The sequence below is a fragment of the Nerophis lumbriciformis genome, linkage group LG07 (genome assembly GCF_033978685.3).
Source record: "Nerophis lumbriciformis linkage group LG07, RoL_Nlum_v2.1, whole genome shotgun sequence".
NCBI classification, from domain to species: Eukaryota; Metazoa; Chordata; class Actinopteri; order Syngnathiformes; family Syngnathidae; genus Nerophis; species Nerophis lumbriciformis.
Genome location: NC_084554.2, coordinates 41,967,286 through 41,990,000, shown reverse-complemented (window position 1 = coordinate 41,990,000; position 22,715 = coordinate 41,967,286). Strand labels below are relative to the sequence as shown.

The following is a 22,715-nucleotide window of genomic DNA, read 5'->3' as shown; positions in this document are numbered from 1 at the left end:
TGTTATGAGAGCCCAGGTTGCTCTGATAGTGGCCTTCAACTCTTCTGCGTTTTTGGGTCTGGCATTCTGCATCTTCCTTTTCACAATACCCCACAGATTTTCTATGGGGCTAAGGTCAGGGGAGTTGGCGGGCCAATTTAGAACAGAAATACCATGGTCCGTAAACCAGGCACGGGTAGATTTTGCGCTGTGTGCAGGCGCCAAGTCCTGTTGGAACTTGAAATCTCCATCTCCATAGAGCAGGTCAGCAGCAGGAAGCATGAAGTGCTCTAAAACTTGCTGGTAAACGGCTGCGTTGACCCTGGATCTCAGGAAACAGAGTGGACCGACACCAGCAGATGACATGGCACCCCAAACCATCACTGATGGTGGAAACTTTACACTAGACTTCAGGCAACGTGGATCCTGTGCCTCTCCTGTCTTCCTCCAGACTCTGGGACCTCGATTTCCAAAGGAAATGCAAAATTTGCATGGTTGGGTGATGGTTTGGGGTGCCATGTCATCTGCTGGTGTCGGTCCACTCTGTTTCCTGAGATCCAGGGTCAACGCAGCCGTCTACCAGCAAGTTTTAGAGCACTTCATGCTTCCTGCTGCTGACCTGCTCTATGGAGATGGAGATTTCAAGTTCCAACAGGACTTGGCGCCTGCACACAGCGCAAAATCTACCCGTGCCTGGTTTACGGACCATGGTATTTCTGTTCTAAATTGGCCCGCCAACTCCCCTGACCTTAGCCCCATAGAAAATCTGTGGGGTATTGTGAAAAGGAAGATGCAGAATGCCAGACCCAAAAACGCAGAAGAGTTGAAGGCCACTATCAGAGCAACCTGGGCTCTCATAACACCTGAGCAGTGCCAGAAACTCATCGACTCCATGCCACGCCGCATTAACGCAGTAATTGAGGCAAAAGGAGCTCCAACCAAGTATTGAGTATTGTACATGCTCATATTTTTCATTTTCATACTTTTCGGTTGGTCAACATTTCTAAAAATCCCTTTTTTGTATTAGCCTTAAGTAATATTCTAATTTTGTGACACACGGAATTTTGGATTTTCATTTGTTGCCACTTCAAATCATCAAAATTAAATGAAATAAACATTTGAATGCATCAGTCTGTGTGCAATGAATAAATATAATGTACAAGTTACACCTTTTGAATGCAATTACTGAAATAAATCAAGTTTTTCAAAATATTCTAATTTACTGGCTTTTACCTGTATATTGTTTTTTTTGGGACCACCCTAATTTTGATAGATTTCACCACCAGGGGTGCAAATGAGACATTCTCTATGAGATGCAATGGTTTTCCGTATTGGGACCATGATTTATGTCCTAACTTGTTCACCGGTCCTCATATGGAAACTACTTTTCCTTTGTTGATGTCTCTAGATGGGTCGAAATACAAGAACACACACACACACACACACACACACACACACACACACACACACACACACACACACACACACACACACACACACACACACACACACACTCTTATATTTGTTACCTTCTTGAGACCTCTGAAAAATGCCTACCGCTTTAGGACCACCCTTTAAAGTTAAAGTTAAAGTACCAATGATTGTCACACACACACTAGGTGTGGCGAAATTATTCTAGATATATTATATATTATATATTTCTAGATATATAAAGATTTGTATTTACAACATTAATACATACATACTATGCAAATATAAATAAGGTAAGCTTTTAGTAATTTATTTTTATTTTGTTTGTAATTGGTTTTCAATCTTCATTATTTACTTCAAGTTATTATAGTATGTCCCTATATACATATATATACATATATACATATACATATATATATATATATATATATATACATATATATATATATATACATATATATACACATTATATATATATATATATATATATATATATATATATATATATATATATATATATATATATATATATATATATATATATATATATTTTTTTTTTTTTTTTTTTTTTTTTTTTAAATTTATTTAAAAAAAAAAAAAATTGGGCAAAGGGGGTGCATTTCAATTTCTTACACAGACTTGTTATTTCATATGTTGGCCAGAGGGAGACCACTTTTAAAACCGACACACAGTCAGTTTGAAAAATCCCTCCTTTTTGGGACCACCCTAATTTTGATAGATTTCACCACCAGGGGTGCAAATGAGATTTCTATTTTTTTGTTTTTTGTAACGTGCCGATGACAAATGAGTCACGGACCACAGATGGCCCCTTTCGCCGCACTTTGGGCAACCCAGCTGTGGAAGCTAACTGTTAATGGCCACGATAGTCTTAGTACCGTAGTGTATTTGTTCATCCTATGGTCACATATGAGACGCAGGTTGTCTTACGTCAGCAACGGAAGTCGTAAAATCAGCTGTTCACCTGGCGGGTTTTTTTCGGGGATGAACCGGGGAAGTCCTTCTTTAGCTGCCGTCTTGTTTTATCATGTATTGCTGCCTTTGAACCTGTCAATGTTTACTTTTGTATGCACATTAAAATCAACCAAAAAATCCTGACTTTGGAGCAATGTTCACGGACTCTAGTATTTGGCTCTCTACTAGATGCAATGGTTTTCCGTATAGGGACCATGATTTCGGTCTTAGTTTGTTCACCGGTCCTCATATGGAAGGTACTTTTCCCTGTTGATGTCTCAAGATGGGTAGAAATACAAGAACGAACAGACACACACACACACACACACACACACACACACACACACACACACACACACACACACACACACACACAGGAACGCGAAAGAAAAAGGGCACTAAAAGTAAAACAGTGTCCAGTGGTGCGATAAGATCTAAATAGAAGCTCTACTTCTTCTCAGTAATTACCAGGGGAGACATTTAAACATCACTGGGCCGTTATAGATGTGACACAAATTGTCGCTTTTCTTCCCCATGCCCTGGCAAGCGCCATCACACAACCGCTCAGCCGACCTGAGTGCTACAACAATAGACTTAGTCTTAAAAATGCATGAAAAGCCTTTTGTTCTTAAAATCTATTAGCCCTGGGGGCGAGCGCTTCCTGTGAGATGCATTGTCAGAGTATGAGAGGGACACCTGTTTCATTGGTCCGGGGATGTTTTCAATGAATATTTTACTGCAAGACTACACTAAACAAAAGCAAGGAATGGGAGGCTTTGGTCACAATAAAAAGGTCTCTTGTTTGTAAAACTGCACTTTGTCTCCTGCACGTTAAATATTAAGGAATAGCGGCATGCTGTGCCATAAGCCCACATGAAAACAATAGAGCCCATGACCCATCATGCATAGGGAAGCATGCTTTTAGACCCGGGGCTACTCAACTTTTGTGCTATTTAGCAGCATGCGTGCCTTTATCAGCGTCTGGGGGAGACAAAGGGCCGCCATGAATATTGCATTGATGGCGGATTTTGAGGCGCTTTATGGCGTCACAAGAGAACCGTCGTCGGTCGTGAACTTGAAGAACTTTGCAGACCAGAGTAGAACTACTTGCAATGAGTGGACAGTCCATTAGCTTGAGTGTTCACTGCACCCAATTAACAATCATTTACGACTCACATTTATTAGAGCTACAATACCATCTTGGTCTGGGACGGTTAGGTTTCCATTTTAAAAGAGTACAGTAATCTAATTAATGGCAATTTAGAGCACGGAAAATAAGTTTGGGAGGTTGCGGGGGCTGAACCGCAAACAGGCGGGGGATCCACCCAACCTTCCCTCTAAGGTGCGCGCCTGTGCAATTGCGCACTGCTCAAGCGTCCTCTGCGCACAGCAATTATATGCCGTGCACAAAATCAAATAAAAAAATAAGCGCATAACAATTTTCGACACACGGACACGACAGAGAAAACAGTTTTCGTCATCATTGTTCAAATATTGTAACGTCTGTCGAGACGCTTTGAGGACATGAAATTCCATCCATCACTTTACTGAGCAAAACTCTTTATTGTCGACCATAAACACATCACCAAAACATTAGTAAAAAAAATGATATCTAGCAAAACTGGTCATTTTCTGCAGTACAAACCAGACCAAAAGCAACTTTGTTATATCAACAGCAGCCGCTCGCTCTTTCTCACTTGCGCCAACACATGCACATATGGCACTTAGCCAGTGATGCGTTTACAGCCACACAAAAAGTCGGACAACTCCAACACCTCACATAAAGTGTCATTCCAGGTCGTTACACTATGATTTACCAATTAAATGTGTGCTTATTCTAGTGTCAATTATTTGGAATCTTAATTTATAAATATTAATCATGAAATTAAATAAATACTAATAAAAATATATTTTTTACAAACAGGAAGTTTCAGGAATGTACACATGATCCCCTGCTTACATCTCATTGTGCAACATGTGAATGTTTTAATGGGAACTAAATGCAATGTCTGAAAGGGGTACAAATTATTTCCAAAGCAGGACCTCCACCCAGACAAACAATACAAGTACACAGTTCATGAAAAACAATATTTTTTTGTTATTGTCATTGTAAGTGGGCCTAATCACTTATATTACAAAATAACCTCAGGGAAATGACTGCTGTCATTTGATTATAATAATAAGAGAATGTTGTCTGTCTATCTGTGTTGGCCCTGCAATGAGGTGGGGACTTGTCCAGGGTGTACCCCGCCTTCCGTCCGAATGCAGCTGAGATAGGCTCCAGCACCCCCCGCGACCCCGAAAGGGACAAGCGGTAGAAAATGGATGGATGGATGGAAATTGAACTTGTTATTTAGTCAGGTTTGGGACAGGTGTGCTGCTGGTGTAGCCACAGTGTGCACGTCTGATGTTGCTCACATGGGCTCCACTGAATGCTCAGGGAGTTTTTGCGTTTGCTCACACACATGAAAAATTAGAGGGAACATTTGATCCACCGTACTGTGGAAAATGAAGAAAACATTGTATTGCATCGCTCGGTCCGACACACTCAAACAAAAAAAATGGGGTTGAATGACTATCTCTTCCTTTTTTTTTAACGATTTGGTTATTCCTAGTCACAGCAGTTAAGCATTTCCAAAAGCCGACCAGCATTGGTTTACCATATGGCATTGACTAAATCAGTGTTTTCTTAACACCGAGCGCCCCCTAGAGGGCCACCAAAAATATATGTTTTGCAGCTGTGGTCCGTATGGTTTTATTGTTACTATTGAACAATCGCTTTCCGTAGTCATTGTTTACTGTACTTCATACTACCGAGTAACTCATACTGTACTTTTCCCAAAGGCAAAGTGTCATTAGGAATAGAAAGAATAGTCAGTAGAAGTCGACACACTTGCTTGTATGCTTTCAATTTGTTGAAAAAGAGCCAATGCAGAAAAATAACATGATTGAAGACAGCAAACCTCCACCAAACCATTTGCAGCATGAATAATCAGTAAGCAGCTGAGTATGTAAACCAAATCTAATTGTTCTCAATTGTAATCGATTATATTCCAGTGTACTCCTACAGGAGGCAGTAACACAAACTGTTAAACTGTCAGACAATGTTATTGCTATATGAAAGTTCATGTAGAACAGGGTTGTCCAAACTTTTTCCACTAAGGAAAAAAATCAAAAGAATGCCAGGACATTTTGATATTTTTCATTTTCAAAACCAATACTATATATACATTTGTTTTAACCTCCTAGCAAAAAAAAAAAAAATGCAAAAAATGCAATATTCCCCCCCACAAAAAAAAAAAATTCTCAAAGTGGAATATTTGATGTGAAGTATTTGGAATCTCTAAAAGGGCAATAACTCATAAGAGCGTTTATTTTAATCATTATTAGTATTATAGTAATGGCACTATTAAAAAAATAATTATAATCCCACTAAAATCCTTAGTGTTTTAAAATAAGTCTTTGTGGAGGGGGGCGTGGCCTGAGGGCCTGCCGCGGAACGGGGTGTGTCAGGACCGGCCTCGAAGACAGCGACAAGTGCGTAGATGGCCCAGGTGGGCCTTGTTATCTAATCGCCCGTCGCCTTTATTAGCAGCAGCCGTGATGAGACGAGTTGTTGGAGATGGAGGTGCTGCTGAGCGGACGCAGGAGAGAAAGACAGTTTTCTGGAAAGCAAAATACTTTGCACTATTCTATGAAAATAAAACAAGTGGTATACCCGGAATTCCTGGCTCTCCTGGCAGTGTGTGGTGGTCTGAAGAACCCACTAGAGAGCAACCTCTACAGTATTTTTTTTTTACTCTCAATGTTTATATATTGAGAGTAAATTTTTTATGTCATAAAAAATTTTAGTTTTTACAGCAAAAACACAAAAAAATCCTCAAAAAATATTTCAAAGTGGAATTTTTGATTTGAAGTAATTGGAGCCTTGAATTGATTGATTGATTGATTGAGAAGTTTCTTGACATCTTAAAGAATTTAATCCATGTAATGTTTTAAAAAGGCAAATGGATGGCACAAAAAGCCAAAAGGCTTGTTTACATTGTGGTCCATGAAATATTCATCACATTTGATACATTCAATAATAAAATATATATAACCTGTAACATGTATATAAAACTATGTTAAAAAAAAATGCATAAATTATGTACATATACACAGTATACATGTCAGGTGATTTGAAAAACAATATATACAAACAATGGGGGGGGGGTTATACACTATGTACATGAATAGGTCAATAATTCATAACATTGTTGATTTTTACTCATTATTTTTTGAGCAATGACAGTTTTAAAGAAAAAAAAGTGTTATTAGAGTCAACATTGCAACTTTGTCTGATTACATTTCACCCGTTTGCTCTTTTATTGCGATTTGTTCATGTTTTGTCTGTAATAGTATTTTAAAAATGTGCCGCCGGCCGCACTTTGGCCACCCCCGATGTAGAACCATGCCCCGAATATGTAAAAGGAAACCGCCTAAAGCCAGCACTTTTGTGACAGAGACAAGGAAAAATTTAGCATGGGAAGTTATGCAACATACATCATTGATAAACAGGTCTGACAGAGAAGAATAACGGCGTTAAAAGAAAGGACGATCGAGTGGTTTTGTCACGGTTGTTATTACAATAAGAGTCTTGCCTCTCTCTCTCTCTCAATCCAGTCTGAAGCCCATAAGAGAACAAAGAAGTACTGATGAATATAAATGAGGAACACCATTTTGAAGAAGAAGAAAAGGCAGAATAGTGGCATAGTGAGCCGGTCCTTCTTGAAAAGTCCAAACCGGAGCCCAAAGGAGAAAAAAAAAAAAAAATGCCCGCCAGCATCAGACCATAATCCCCTCATGTTGCAAGTCCAGTGCTTTGACTGCTTCATGCACAGCACCAATGGCCTCTGATCAATAATTTAGGACGTTTGCTGTTGGTGAGATCTGGGCAGCACAACATCATGAAGAAGAAATCTGAATTATGACGGCAACTTTGGTCGGTCCAGGGCTGCATGAGTGCTGCCGGCACTCTGGGCTGTGGTTCATCGATGGAAGCATGAACCCCAGCATGCATTTTGAAAATGCTTTCCAACAAAATGAGACTAAACACAAATAAGGTGATATAAGTGGGAAAGTATGCCTCACCCACACCTGAAGCCAATTTAGCACCCGCAGGAAGAAAGTAAGGCGAAGGAATGCCATGTGTCCAACATCCACTAGTTGGAAAAGGATTCCAGTTACAACTTTTGCAGCTCGACTCAATTCCATGCCGAAGAGGATGCTGGCAGTGGGTCTTCACACCCAAACTAAAAAAAAAAAAAAAGTCATTAAATTTGACTAAAAAAACTGGCAGCTCAGTCGGCAGAATTTTACTGTCAAAATAACAGTGGTACCATATTTCCATTTACATATGCTGTTAAAAACAACGACGGGAGATTTTACAGTTAAAAAAACAAAAACAGTAGTGCAGTCGGCAGAAATGTTACCGTAAAAATACCAGTGGGACCACTTCTCCATTTAGAGCAGGGGTGTCTAAGCTTTTTGACCAGGGGCCGAAAGCAGACTGAATGCAAAGTAACTATATATATATATATATATATATATATATATATATATATATATATATATATATATATATATATACACACACACATATATACATATATATATACACACACACATATATACATATATATACACATATACTGTACATATACACACATATATACATATATATACACATACACATATATACATATACATACACATATACATATATATATATACATATACATAAACATATATATACATGTGTATATATACACATATGTACAATTACATATATATACATATATATATACATACATATATACACACATATATATATATATATATATATATATACACATATATATACACATATATGTACAAATACATATATATACATATATATACACACATATATATATACATATATAAATATATATATGTATATATATGTGTATATATATATATATATATATATACATATATATACATACATATATATATATATATATATATATATATATGTGTGTACATATATGTGTATATATATATGTGTGTATATATATATATATGTACATATATATATATATATATATATATATGTGTGTATATATATATGTACATATATATATATATATATATATATATATATATATACACATACACACACACACATACACATATATATACATACATATATATACACATATATACATACATATATATACACACATATACATACACATGTATATATATACATATATATATATATATATATACATATATATACATATATACATACAGATACATATATATACATACTGTATATATATATATATATATATATACATGCGTATGTATATATATATATATATATATATATATATATATATATATATATATATATATATATATACATACATATGCATATATACATATGCACATATGCAAATGCACATATGCACATATACATATATACTTATGCATATATACTTATGCACATACATATACACATATACATATGAATATATGCATATACTGTACATGTGCATACATGCATATATGCATATGTATATATGCTGTACATATGCATATATGCATATAATGTGCATATGCATACACATATACATATATACACATAAATATATTATAATAATATAATCAATATATAACTGATTATTTTTACTGAATATTAAGAGTATGTAAAAGTTCAATCAGAAATATCAAGCAGCTAAAAGTCAAACATGGATATGAGTCAGAGGGTCCTAGTAGCCCATAGCCTACCATGTTTACCTCTGGTAAATGACTTGACTGAAATGGAAGAAAAGACCAACCTTGTGTGTTTATTGGAGGACATTTAGATGCTAACTGGCTGTCTGCAATTTTAGACGCAAACTGATATCATCCGATACTTGTTTTTTTCCTGATTTCAAACCGATATCAGTATAGGATCTGGTCACTCTTAGTGAGAAGACATTGCAGTGCCGTGATAAACATGCAATGATGCAAGGTGTGTACTCGCACACCGAAATGAAGTATTCCTATGTGGTGGCTGCACCGCAACAGAACTAACAAAAGTCGGGGAAATCCAATTCATTAAAATGTGGATTTATTAATAAGATATCTCCCCTGTTTGCTTTCATTACCCGTAAAAAACGAGCTTTAAAGACGCGGAATGAGAAAACAAATACAGCCGTCTGCCTTTCTTGCTTAAAGGCGGAGAGATTGACGCCTTGGCGAATTAAACTTCATTTGTGTCATGCAGAGGATTTGATTGATTGATTGAGAAGTGTATTGACATCTTAAAGATGAATCCATGTAATGCTTTAAAAAGGCAAATGGATGGCACAAAAAGCCAAAAGGCTTGTTTCCATTGTGGTCCATGAAATCACATTTGATACATTTAATAATAAAAGATATATAACCTGTAACATGTATATAAAAACTTACGTTAAAAAAATGGATACATTATGTTCATATACGCAGTATACATGTCAGGTGATTTGAAAAACAATATATACAAAAAATGGGGGGTGTGGGGGTGGTATTTACACTATGTACATCAGTGTTTTTCAGCCACTGTGTGCCGTGGGAGATTATCTAATTTCACCTATTTGAGTTAAAAATATTTTTTTGCAAACCAGTAATTATAGTCTGCAAATGATGTGTTGTTGTTGAGTGTCTGTGCTGTCTAGAGCTCAGCAGAGTATCCGCGTAATATTATTCCATATCAGTAGGTGGCAGCCGGTAGCTAATTGCTTTGTACTTGTCGGAAACAGCGGTAGGCAGCGTGCAGTTAAAAAGGTATCTAATGCTTAAACCAAAAATAAACAAAAGGTGAGTGCCCCTAAGAAAAGGCATTGAAGCTTAGGGAAGGCTATGCAGAACAAAACTGAAACTGAACTGGCTACAAAGTAAACAAAAACAGAATGCTGGACAACAGCAAAGACTTACTGTGGAGCAAAGACGGCGTCCACAACGTACATCCGAACATGACATGACGATCAACAATGTCCCCACAAAGAAGGATAAAAACATCTGAAATATTCTTGATTGCTAAAACAAAGTAGATGCGGGAAATATCGCTCAAAGGAAGACATGCAACTGCTCCAGGAAAATACCAAAAGAAGAGAAAAAGCCACCAGAACTAAAACACTTCACACAGGAAAACTGCAAAAAAAAACTCAAAATAAGTCAGGGCGGGATGTGACAGGTGGTGACAGTACACCTACTTTGAGACAAGAGCTATAGTGATGCATGCTTGGTTATGGTTTAAAGTCCTATCCGACAATTGCCGCAACGACTTTTTACTGTCAACTGAGTTTCGTTTTTTAATGAGTTCTGCTGGTGGTGTGCCTCCGGATTTTTTCAACGCAAAAAAAGTGCCTTGGCTCAAAAATGGTTGAAAAACACTGATGTGCATGACACTTAGTACATGATTATGCACATGTTGACTCAAAGAGTGTGCAAAACAGAATGGGAAAATATATATCCACTATAACCACATATAATGATGCTTCGAAGAGTTGCTGGAGATCAATGTTGGTTCAGATCAGGTAGAGGAGGTTGAGCTGAGCCATGATTTTATGGCACTTTTAAAATTTTGTAGGGAAGTTCGAATTTTAAGGTCTGTTGGTAGTGCATTCCACTGTGTGGTGGCAAAATAGTAGAATGCATTTTTTCCCGTGAGAGTCTTGAATTTGGGGGGGGACTCCCTCTCGTGTAGTACCTGTGAGCATCACTTTCTCTGGTGAAATAGTTGGACAAGTACTTGGGGACGGTTTCTCTGGGTATTTTGAATACCAGGCACATTGCGATTTGGTGTGCTTTTTCCTCAACTCGAAGCCATCCCAATTTGGTAAAGTGGGTTTGAGTTAGGTGAGTCCCGTATGGGAGGTTGAGCAGGAGTCTCACCAGCTTGTTTTGGGAAGTTTGCAGTTTCGTTTTTAGTGGCTGGGGGATACTGGTGAACCATGAGGTGCAGGCGTAGTCAAAATGACACTGTATGAGGGCACCGGCACGGGTCTTAAGTAGGGATGTCCGATAATATCGGACGTAGGGTGACGTACAGAGCGCCAATAAACCTTAAAGGCACTGCCTTTGCGTGCCGGCCCAATCACATAATATCTACGGCTTTTCACACACACAAGTGAATGCAAGGCATACTTGATCAACAGCCATACATGTCACACTGACGGTGGCCGCATAAACAACTTTAACACTGTTACAAATATACACCACACTGTGAACCCATACTAAACAAGAATGATAAACACATTTCGGGAGAACATCCGCACCGTAACACAACATAACCACAACAGAACAAATACCCAGAGCCCCTTGCAGCACTAACTCTTCCGGGACGCTACAATATACACACCCCACTACCACCAAACCACGCCCCCCCCCCGATCTCCCGAATTTGGAGGTCTCAAGGTTGGCAAGTATGCTTTAGTATACTCTGGACTGAAGCTGTGTGCCTTCATTGTTTTTGTAGCTGTTGTTTTGAGGCATGTTTTGTAAAAAAATAAAAAAATAATGCACTTTGTGAAAGTCAAAGTATAGTATTTCCCATAGTTGTAGTGGGTATTAGGATTATCTCAGGGAGAGCATGTCCCAAATTCCAAGCTGCTGTTTTGAGGCATGTTAAAAAAAAATAATGCACTTTGTGACTTCAATAATAAATATGGCAGTGCCATGTTGGCATTTTTTTCCATAACTTGAGTTGATTTATTTTGGAAAACCTTCTTACATTGTTTAATGCATCCAGCGGGGCATCACAAGAAATTAGGCATAATAATGTGTTAATTCCACGACTGTATATATCGGTATCGGTTGATATCGGAATTGGTAATTAAGAGTTGGACAATATCGGAATATCGGCAAAAAAGTCATTATCGGACATCTCTAGTCTTAACATACTTGCCAACCCTACCGGATTATCCGGGAGACTCCCGAAATTCAGCGCCTCTCCCGAAAACCTCCCGGGACAAATTTTCTCCCGCAAATCTCCCTGAATTCAGGCGGAGCTGGAGGCCACGTCCCCTCCAGCTCCATGCGGACCTGAGTGATGTGTCGACAGCCTGTTTTCACGTCCGCTTTCCCACAATATAAACAGCGTGCCTGCCCAATCAAGTTAAAACTGTAGAATGATGGAGGGCGAGTTCTTGGTTTCTTATGTGGGTTTATTGTTGCTCCTGATGGGTGCTGGTTAGCGCCTTGCATGGCAGCTCCCTCCATCAGTGTGTGAATGTGTGTGTGAATGGGTAAATGTGGAAGTAGTGTCAAAGCGCTTTGAGTACCTTGAAGGTAGAAAAGCGCTATACAAGTACAACCCATTGTTAGGCAGTTTCATTAACGTCCTCCCAGCACGGCAACACCACACAACAACAGCAGTCCCGTTTTCGTCTACCGTAAAGCAGTCTGTCTGCCGTAAACAGCAATGTTGTGACACTCTTAAACAGGACAATACTGCCATCTACTGTACATGCATATGTGACAATAACATCTAGGGCTTTTAGAGAGTGCAGTGCACAACTGCGCACACAACAAGGAGACAAAGCAGAATGCATCATCAGAGAGGGTGTTCGGCATGGTTAGAAAAATAGTGACAGGGAATAGAACAAGGATGGACAATTCAACCCTTAACTCAACAATGAGTAGATGAGTGCTATGTGTGTGTATATGTGTAAATAAATGAACACTGAAATTCAAGTATTTCTCTTATTTATATATATATATATATATATATATATATATATATCCATCCATTTTTTACCGCTTATTCCCTTTGGGGTCGCGGGGGCGCTGGAGCCTATCTCAGCTACAATCGGGCGGAAGGCGGGGTACACCCTGGACAAGTCGCCACTTCATCGCAGGGCCAACACAGATAGACAGACAACATTCACACTCACATCCACACACTAGGGCCAATTTAGTGTTGCCAATCAACTTATCCCCAGGTGCATGTCTATATATATAATAAAATAAATGTATATATATAGCTAGAAAGTCAAGTATTTCTTATATATATATATATATATATATATATATATATATATATATATATATATATATATATATACATATATATAAATAAGAGAATTACTTGAATTTCAGTGTTCATTTATTTACACATATACACACACACATAACACTCATCTACTCATTGTTGAGTTAAGGGTTGAATATAATATAATATATATATATATATATATATATGTATATATATACATATATATATATATATATATATATATATATATATATATATATATATAAAATACTTGACTTGGTGAATTCTAGCTGTAAATATACTCCTCCCCTCTTAACCACGCCCCCCCCCCCCCGAAATCAGAGGTCTCAAGGTTGGCAAGTATGAGTCTTAAGTGTTTTCCTGTTGATAAACGCAGAAATCCTGCCCAAAAATATAGTTTTATTATTGATCTTGGTGATTGCTTTTAATGCCATTTTGTCACCCGAGAGAGTGTTGTCCAATATACAACCTGGGAAATGTTTTGCCTTAAGAGCACGCGGCCCCTTCCCAGATTGGAATTTACATGCCTTCCTCAGCACATTTACCGCGAAATGAGCGTTTCCGAATGAGTATTGAACACTCTGACAAGGTGATTATTGCCTGAAAGTAAAAAATGTTGTTGTGTACCAGGTACTCCATTGACTGGAGGAGCGACCTGGACAGCTACTTCGACATCGACCCGGTGGAGGGCACCGTCTCCACCAACGAGCTCCTGGACCGCGAGAGCGTGGCCTGGCACAACATTTCCATCGTGGCCACCAAGCTGAGTGAGTATGACCACCGTGCTGGATTTAACGCACGTTTTATTGCAGCCAATACTCAATCACAGTTTTTGCGGAAAGGTTTATGGCGCGCCGTAAAGCAGGATAGCGCTCCCTGAGGGACGCCTCAGGCACGCTCATCTGAACTGTTTTCATTTTTTAACGATGATGGGGAGCGTCTCTCGCCGCTGAGTTTTACAGCAGATTAATGGCGGACAGAGCTGTCGCCATCGAGCTAATTATCCCATTTTTTTTTTTTTTTAAGCGGAAGGAAGTGGAGCAAATTTCCCGTATAAATAAGCAAATCCATCGTCATCAAGTCATCATTTCGGCTAAGAAGCGTCAAAGTCATTATGCCGCGAGCAGGCCGGGTGCTCCATCAAAATTACCCACGCTGTATATTCATTAGGCCCGCAGCTCGCCGTCACCTTGGAAACGGATATCGCCGGCCTCCGTGCAAGGTCACGGCGCCGACGCGCTAATTGTCCCCTGCAAGCGGGTGCACTGCAACCCGCTTTGTTGCGGCGGAATCGGCTTGGATGAGGAGTCCAGGAGTACTCGGGGGGGAAACGTCTGGTCTTCGCCCACCTCCGCCTCGCTCGCACGAGTCCGCCTCTGAGGGAGCGTGGCGGAACATACGAAGGCATCTCGTGGAAATAATAGAAGGATGTAAACTCGACGCCGCGGAGTTTGCTTCCATCCGACTTGAGAGAGCTCTTGACCTTGGATGAGATTTGGCAGGACTTTGTGCTGCCGGGGATTTGGATCGTGTCATCACCAGCAACAATAAATAACATCCACACAAATAATGCTTCTTGCTGATGAGAAGTCACGGGCAGCGTACCGTGGTACTATTGGTGTGGTAATACTTTGAACCATCTACAAAACCCAAAACCAGTGAAGTTGGCACGTTGTGTAAATGGTAAATAAAAACAAAACAATGATTTGCAAATCCTTTTCAACTTATTTTCAATTGAATAGACTGCAAAGACAAGATATTTAATGTTCGAACTGAGAAACTTTTTTTTTTTTTGTTGCAAATACTCATTACGGTAACTTAGAATTTAATGGCAGCAACACATTGCAAAAAAGTTGGCACAGGGGCATTTTTACCTCTGTGTTACATGGCCTTTCCTTTTAACAACACTCTGTAAACGTTTGGGAACTGAGGAGACTAATTTTTGAAGCTTTTCAGGTGGCATTATTTCCCATTCTTGCTTGATGTACAGCTTAAGTTGTTCAACCGTTGTGGTATTTTACCCTTCATTATGCGCCACACATTTTCAATGGGAGACAGGTCTGGACTTCAGGCAGGCCAGTCTAGTACCCGCACTCTTTTACTATGAAGCGGCTAGGCATTGTCTTGCTGAAATAAGCAGGGGCGTCCATGATAACGTTGCTTGGATGGCAACATATGTATTAATAATAATAATAATAATGGATTGGGTAGTACGGTGGTAGAGGGATTAGTGCATCTGCCTCACAAAACGAAGGTCCTGAGTAGTCTTGGGTTCAATCCCGGGCTCGGGATCTTTCTGTGTGGAGTTTGCATGTTCTCCCCGTGACTGCGTGGGTTCCCTCCGGGTACTCCGGCTTCCTCCCACCTCCAAAGACATGCACATGGGGATAAGTTGATTGGCAACACTAAAATTGGCCCTGGTGTGTGAAAGTGAGTGTGAATGTTGTCTGTCTATCTGTGTTGGCCCTGCGATGAAGTGGCGACTTGTCCAGGGTGTACCCCGGCGACTTGTCCAGGGTGTACCCCGCCTTCCGCCCGATTGTAGCTGAGATAGGCTCCAGCGCCCCCCGCGACCCCAAAAGGGAATAAGCGGTAGAAAAATGGATGGATGGATGGATAATGGATTAGATTTTATATCACGCTTTTCTATTGTTAGATACTCAAAGCGCTCACAGAGAAGTGGGAACCCATCATTCATTCACACCTGGTGGTGGTAAGCTACATTTGTAGCCACAGCTGCCCTGTGGTAGAATGACGGAAGCGAGGCTGCCAGTTTGCGCCTACGGCCCCTCCGACCACCACCTACCATTACTTTATCATTCATTCACCAGTGTAAGCGGCACCGGGGGCAAAGGTGAAGTGTCCTGCCCAAGGACACAACGGCAGCGATTGTGGATGTTAAGAGGCGGAGAGCAAACCTGCAACCCTCAGGTTTCTGGCACGGCCGCTCTACCCACTACGCCATACCGCCCCTAATATGTTGCTCCAAAACCTGTATGTGCCTTTCAGCATTAATGATGCCTTCACAGATGGGTAAGTTGCCCATGCCTTGGGCATTAATACACCATTAGATGCCGGCTTTTGAACTTTGCGCCTAGACCAATCCGGATGGTTATTTTCCTCTTTGGTCCGGAGGACACGACGTCCACAGTTTCCAAAAACAATTTGAAATGTTGACTTGTCAGACCACAGAACACTTTTCCACTTTGCATCAGTCCATCTTAGATGAGCTCGAGAACAGCGCAGCTTGTGGCGTTTCTGGGTGTTGTTGATAAATGGCTTTCGCTTTGTGTATTAGTTTTAACTTGCACTTACAGATGTAGCGGCAAATTGTAGTTACTGACAGTGGTTTTCTGAAGTGTTCCTGAGCCCATGTGGTGATATCACTGATGTCTAAGATGAGCTTAGATGAGCCCAGCAAAGCCGGCGGCATTTCTGGGTGTTGTTGATAAATGGCTTTTGCTTTGCATAGTAGAGTTTTAGCTTGCACTTACATATGTAGTGACAAACTGTAGTTACTGGCAGTGGTTTTCTACAGTGTTCCTGAGCCCATGAGTGATACCCTTTACACAGTGATGTCGCTTTTTGATGCAGTACCGCCTGAGGGATCGAAGGTCCGTAATATCATCGCTTGCGTGCAGTGATTTCTCCAGTTTCTCTGAACCTTTTGATGATATTACAGACCGTAGATGGTCTGTAATATCCTAAATTCCTTGTAATAGCATTGAGAAATGCTGTTCTTAAACTGTTGGACAATTTGCTCACGCATTTGCTCACAAAGTGGTGACTCTCGCCCCATCCTTGTTTGTGAATGACTGAGCATTTCATGGAAGCTGCTTTTATACCCAATCATGGCACTCACCTGTTCCCAATTAGCCTGTTCACCTGTGGGATGTTCCAAATAAGTGTTTGATGAGCATGCCTTAACTTTCTCAGTCTTTTTTGCCACTTGTGCCAGCTTTTTTGAAACATGTTGCAGGCATCAAATTCCGAATTAGCTAATATTTGCAAAAAATAAAGTTTACCAGTTCCAACGTTAAGTATCTTGTCTTTGCAGTCTATTCAATTGAATATAGGTTGAAAATGATTTGCAAATCATTGTATTTTGTCTTTAGTTAAGATTTACACAACGCGCCAACTTCACCGGTTTTGGGTTTTGTCAAGGTCACAAACCGTAGGAAGAGGATTTATTCGGCGGCTTACCTGACACATGAAACGTGACAAATTTGGGGCGCGCACTAAAGAGTGTTGAATAAATGTGTTTTGTGGCACTTTCAACTTTGCCACGTAGAGTGTCGCTTTCCATCATTTTCAGCAGACTCCGTTGCAAAAGGATTAATCACACCTCTTCCTCTCACGCGAGATCCGCCCAGGAAGGGAGCCATACGAATCCCTTCCCTACCGTACAATTCCTAACAGCACTTGTTTACACTTGCACAATCCGATATGCTTAAAAAAAAAAGGAGCAGGAAGAAGTAGAGTTTATTCAATCCTAACTATGGGGGTACGATATAATGGTACTAATACGGAATCAGTCTTTGCAAAATACGACTATTTTTTTTTTTCACCGTGGTGAAATTGGTGGTAATATGAGCCGAGGCGAATGACGCGAGTCAACACACACACACACACACACACACACACACACACACACACACACACACACACACACACACACACACACACACACACACACACACACACACACACACACACACACACACACACACACACACACACACACACAGAGCACTTACAAGTGGAAACAGTGTGAAGACAGAAGAGGGAGAATGGATTTATGTTGGCTTTAAACCTAACGATAAAGGTGAAGCTATAAAAACACTGAAGCACCGCTCTGCAAGAGGTGCTTTAAAGCATAGCTAGCTAGCAGCTAACGTCCGTCCACAGTGTTTTAGCTACTTCTAAATCACTAATCCTCGCCTCCATGGCGACAAATAAAGTAGGTTTCTTACAAGTATCATCCCTGCAGGACGAGGAATAGCTAAACATGCTTCACTACACACCGTAGGAGTATACAATAGCTATCTGCTAACAGCAAGCTAGCGCTCCTGAATGTAAACAAATGAGTGGATCTATACAGATAGACTGTAACGAATAATAATAGATTTTATTTGTTAAAAAAAAAAGCACTTTACATTGAGTAAACAACCTCAAAGTGCTACAGTGTATTAAAAAAAATTAAATAAAAAATAAAAGGATAATAAAAAATAAATACAAATACAAACTAGAACAGCCAAATAGCTACAACTAGTATACATATATCTAAAAAAATGATTTTTTTAAAAAGAAGGGTTTTTTTTAAGTCTTTTTTAAAACATCCACAGTCTGTGGTGCCCTCAGGTGGTCAGGGAGAGCATTCCACAGACTGGGAGCGTCGGAGCAGAAAGCCTGGTCTCCCATTCTTCGTAGCTTTGTCCTCGGAGGTTGGAGGAGGTTAGCCTGTCCGGAGCGGAGGTGTCGTGCGGACAATTTGGGGGTGAGTAGTTCTTTGAGGTAGAGGGGACATTTCCATGGAGGCACTGGTGGGTTAATAGGGAGACTTTGAATTCAATCCTGAGTGGAACAGGAAGCCAGTGAAGGGATTTGAGAGTTGGTGTGATATGATCATATTTCCGCACTCTCATCAGGATCTTAGCAGCACTATTCTGTACGTATTGTACAATAGCCATATAAAGTCAATACTACAATGATTACATCAATATTTTTCATCATTACAACATATTTTGTAATTTTTTTAATGTTTATAAACTCAGGAGACACTGCAGACCTTAAATTATGACCAATGTATGATCCGGTAACTACGTGGTATCGGATCGGTAACCACATCTGTAGTTATTATTAGCCTTTATTTAACCAGGTAAAATCCCATTGAGATCTAAGATCTCTTTTCCAAGGGAGACCTGGCCAAGAGGGCAGCAGCAAGGTTACATTAAAAACAGTAAACAAATACATAAAAAATCACATTTACAACATTAAAACTTGCTCACATGACACATGTGCATACAGACAAGGTAAACTGCAGTCCTTTCACAGACGCTTTAAACTCATTCAACGTAACTAGGGTTCGAAGTTTAATATTTGATTGTAGGTTATTCCAAGCCTTCGGTGCTGAAAACCTAAATGCTTTCTTGCCCAGTTCAGTTCTTACTTTGGTATTACCCAAAACTAATGTAAAGTATCCAAACAACAGAAGAATTAGTGATTATTACATTTCAACAGAAGTGTAGGTAGAACATGTTAAAAGAGAAAGTAAGCAGATATTAACAGTAAATGAACAAGTAGATTAATAATCAATTTTTTTACCGCTTGTCCCTCGTAATTTTGACAAAATAATAGAATGAGAAATGACACAATATGTTACTGCATACGTCAGCAGCTAATTAGAAGCCTTGTTTGTTTACTTACTACCGTATTTTTTGGAGTATAAGTCGCTCCGGAGTATAAGTCGCAGTGGACGAAAATGCATAATAAAGAAGGAAAAAAACATATATAAGTCGCATTTTTGGGGAAATTTATTTGATAAAACCCAACACCAAGAATAGACATTTGAAAGGCAATTTAAAATAAATAAAGAATAGTGAACAACAGGCTGAATAAGTGTACGTTTTATGAGGCATAAATAACCAACTGAGAACGTGCCTGGTATGTTAACGTAACATATTATGGTAAGAGTCATTCAAATAACTATAACATATAGAACATGCTATACGTTTACCAAACAATCTGTCACTCCTAATCGCTAAATCCCATGAAATCTTATATACGTCTAGTCTCTTACGTGAATGAGCTAAATAATATTATTTGATATTTTACGGTAATGTGTTAATAATTTCACACATAAGTCGCTCCTGAGTATAAGTCGCACCCCCGGCCAAACTATGAAAAAAACTGCGACTTATAGTCCGAAAAAGACAAATTGTCTTGTATGTTCACTATTTTATCTAAAGACAAAATTGTTTGTTGATTGCAATAAGAAACATATGTTTAATGTAGCATAAGATTTATATGTTAAAATGGAGCCAATAAGGATTTTTTTTTTGTGGTCCCCTTTATTTTAATATGAATTAAAAAGTACCCAAACACATTTTGGTTCTGGTATCAAAATATCAGGATCAGGATAGGGATGTCCCGATCCAGGTTTTTGCACTTCCGATCCGATACCGATATTGTTTTTGCATTTCCGATCCGATACCGATACTGACCGATACTGGCCTATCCGAGCATGTATTAAAGTTTAAAAGTTATTTAGCCTACTTAGTTGTCAGAATCATGTTGAAAAGGGTTTTAGTACACTTGATAACAACTAGCCAGCTGAATTAGGGGAGTTTGAATAATACACAATGGTTGGTAACAAGAAACTGACCTGTTTATTCAAGGATAAACACAAAATAGACAAAATTATACATGACAAACAGAAATGGCATCATTGAAACTAGGGCTGGGTGATATGGCCTTTTTTTAATATTGCGATATTTTAAGGCCATATTGCGATACACGATATATATCTCGATATTTTGCCTTAGCCTTGAATGAACACTTGATGCATATAATCACAGCAGTATGATGATTCTATGTGTTTTGATTGATTTATTGAGACTTTTATTAGTAGGTTGCACAGTGAAGTACACATTCCATACAATTGACCACTAAATGGTAACACCCCAATAAGTTTTTCAACTTGTTTAAGTCGGGGTCCACTTAAATTGATTCATGATACAGATATATACTATCAGATATATACTATCATCATAATACAGTCATCACACAAGATAATCACATTGAATTATTTACATTATTTATAATCCAGGGTGTGGAGGGGGGCGCCTGATGTAAGTGTCAAAAAGACAGCCAAAAGAGTTTGATATGAGAATAAATCTAAAGTTAAAATATAGGGTTGAAATGCATCCATTTGCAGGAAATGTAGTCTTGATTTTCAAAATGTTCTTTCAAGGCTTGCATGTCTACATTAAAACATTCTTCTTCATACTGCATTAATATATGCTACTTTTAAACTTTCATGCAGAGAAGGAAATCACAACTAAAAAAATCACAAATTTTTTCATATGGTATTGATGTGGACATTTTTGCCTCTGCATTTTGATGGTGTGGGCATGTGGCACCAAATGGAGATAAGCGCCTCGACAGACGTCACAATATTTGAACAATGATGACGAAAACTGTTGTCTCTGTCGTGTCCGTGTGTCGAAAATTGTTATGCGCTTATTTTTTTATTTGATTTTGTGCGTGGCATAGATTTGCTATGCGCAGAGGACGCTTAAACAGTGCGCAATTGCACAGGCGAGCACCTTAGAGGGAGCCTTGCTCGCACGGCTGCGCTAGCATCACAGCTAACGTTAGCCATGCTGCTACCTCTCTGCTCGGGGAGGACGTATACGTATGTGACGTATGACGTGACAGTATGTGACGTGTGTAAGAAGGTGCACTTGCTGTCTGTGAGAGGGAGACACAGGAAAGAGTGAGAAGAGCCTGTCGTGTAATGCCATTAGCTAAAAGCAACTGCGTGAGAATTGTGGATGTGTTGAAGGTGTGCTGGAAAATGCGGAACGGAAATTACGGAGCAGCAGAAAAGTGGAATGTATTATTTAAATCGGTGCGTTGGAAAACACGGACCGGAGTTTTTTTTTAAACTGGATCTGGATCGGCATTTTCCCATGCCTTGCCGATACGCAATTTTTGGCAAATATCGGCAGCCGATCCGATCCAAATATCTGATCGGGACATCCCTAGATCAGGACAACACTAATTGCAACCTAGCTCCCACGGCACATGAGAGAACACCTTCATACATAAATATATCAATCAATCTGATACAAACACGTGTTACATGGTTTAAGGACTAGGACTGTCTTTGACCAAGGATTTCCATTGTTAAATTAGATTTTTTTTGGTCATTAATCGTCTGATCAAATATTTTTGTTTTCAAATCATTGTATTATGTACGTATTACACAACGTGCCAACTTTGGTTTGGTTTTTGTCAATCACATCAACACATGTGCCAAAGAGACGTTCGAGAAGGGAAGGACTTCATAAACAGGAGTTATGATGCAACATTATATTCCTGTTAAACCAGTGAGTGAAATCGGAGTTTTTTCTAAACACTTTTTTTGTAACATAACGTTACAATTTTGTTGCATGTGTGTTTTAGTGGGAGGGGGGTACTGTAATGGACCATGCAGAGGGCGGTATATAATACTGCACAAAGCCCCGTTGTTCATATTTAT

At 39.2% G+C, this 22,715-nt stretch overlaps 1 protein-coding gene and 1 long non-coding RNA gene across 3 annotated transcripts in view; one reads left to right on the top strand and one right to left on the bottom strand.

Moving 5' to 3' along the window:
- LOC133609493 (uncharacterized) overlaps nt 1-22,715 on the bottom strand; it is a 301,958-nt gene that overhangs the window by 137,534 nt on the left and 141,709 nt on the right. The window contains exon 3 of one of the 2 annotated variants that reach the window (XR_009815724.1): nt 6,357-7,673. The exons of the other annotated variant lie outside the window; for it this stretch is intronic. This is a non-coding gene — a long non-coding RNA (uncharacterized lncRNA). Of the gene's footprint in view, nt 1-6,356; nt 7,674-22,715 lie in introns of those variants that run through there. 2 annotated transcript variants of the gene reach the window in all.
- The window catches only part of LOC133609492 (cadherin-12-like), a 364,499-nt gene that overhangs the window by 301,067 nt on the left and 40,717 nt on the right, over nt 1-22,715 (top strand). Inside the window, exon 8 of the mRNA XM_061965103.2 lies at nt 14,081-14,217. Coding sequence (XP_061821087.1) covers nt 14,081-14,217 — 137 coding nt within the window. The remainder of the gene's footprint in view (nt 1-14,080; nt 14,218-22,715) is intronic.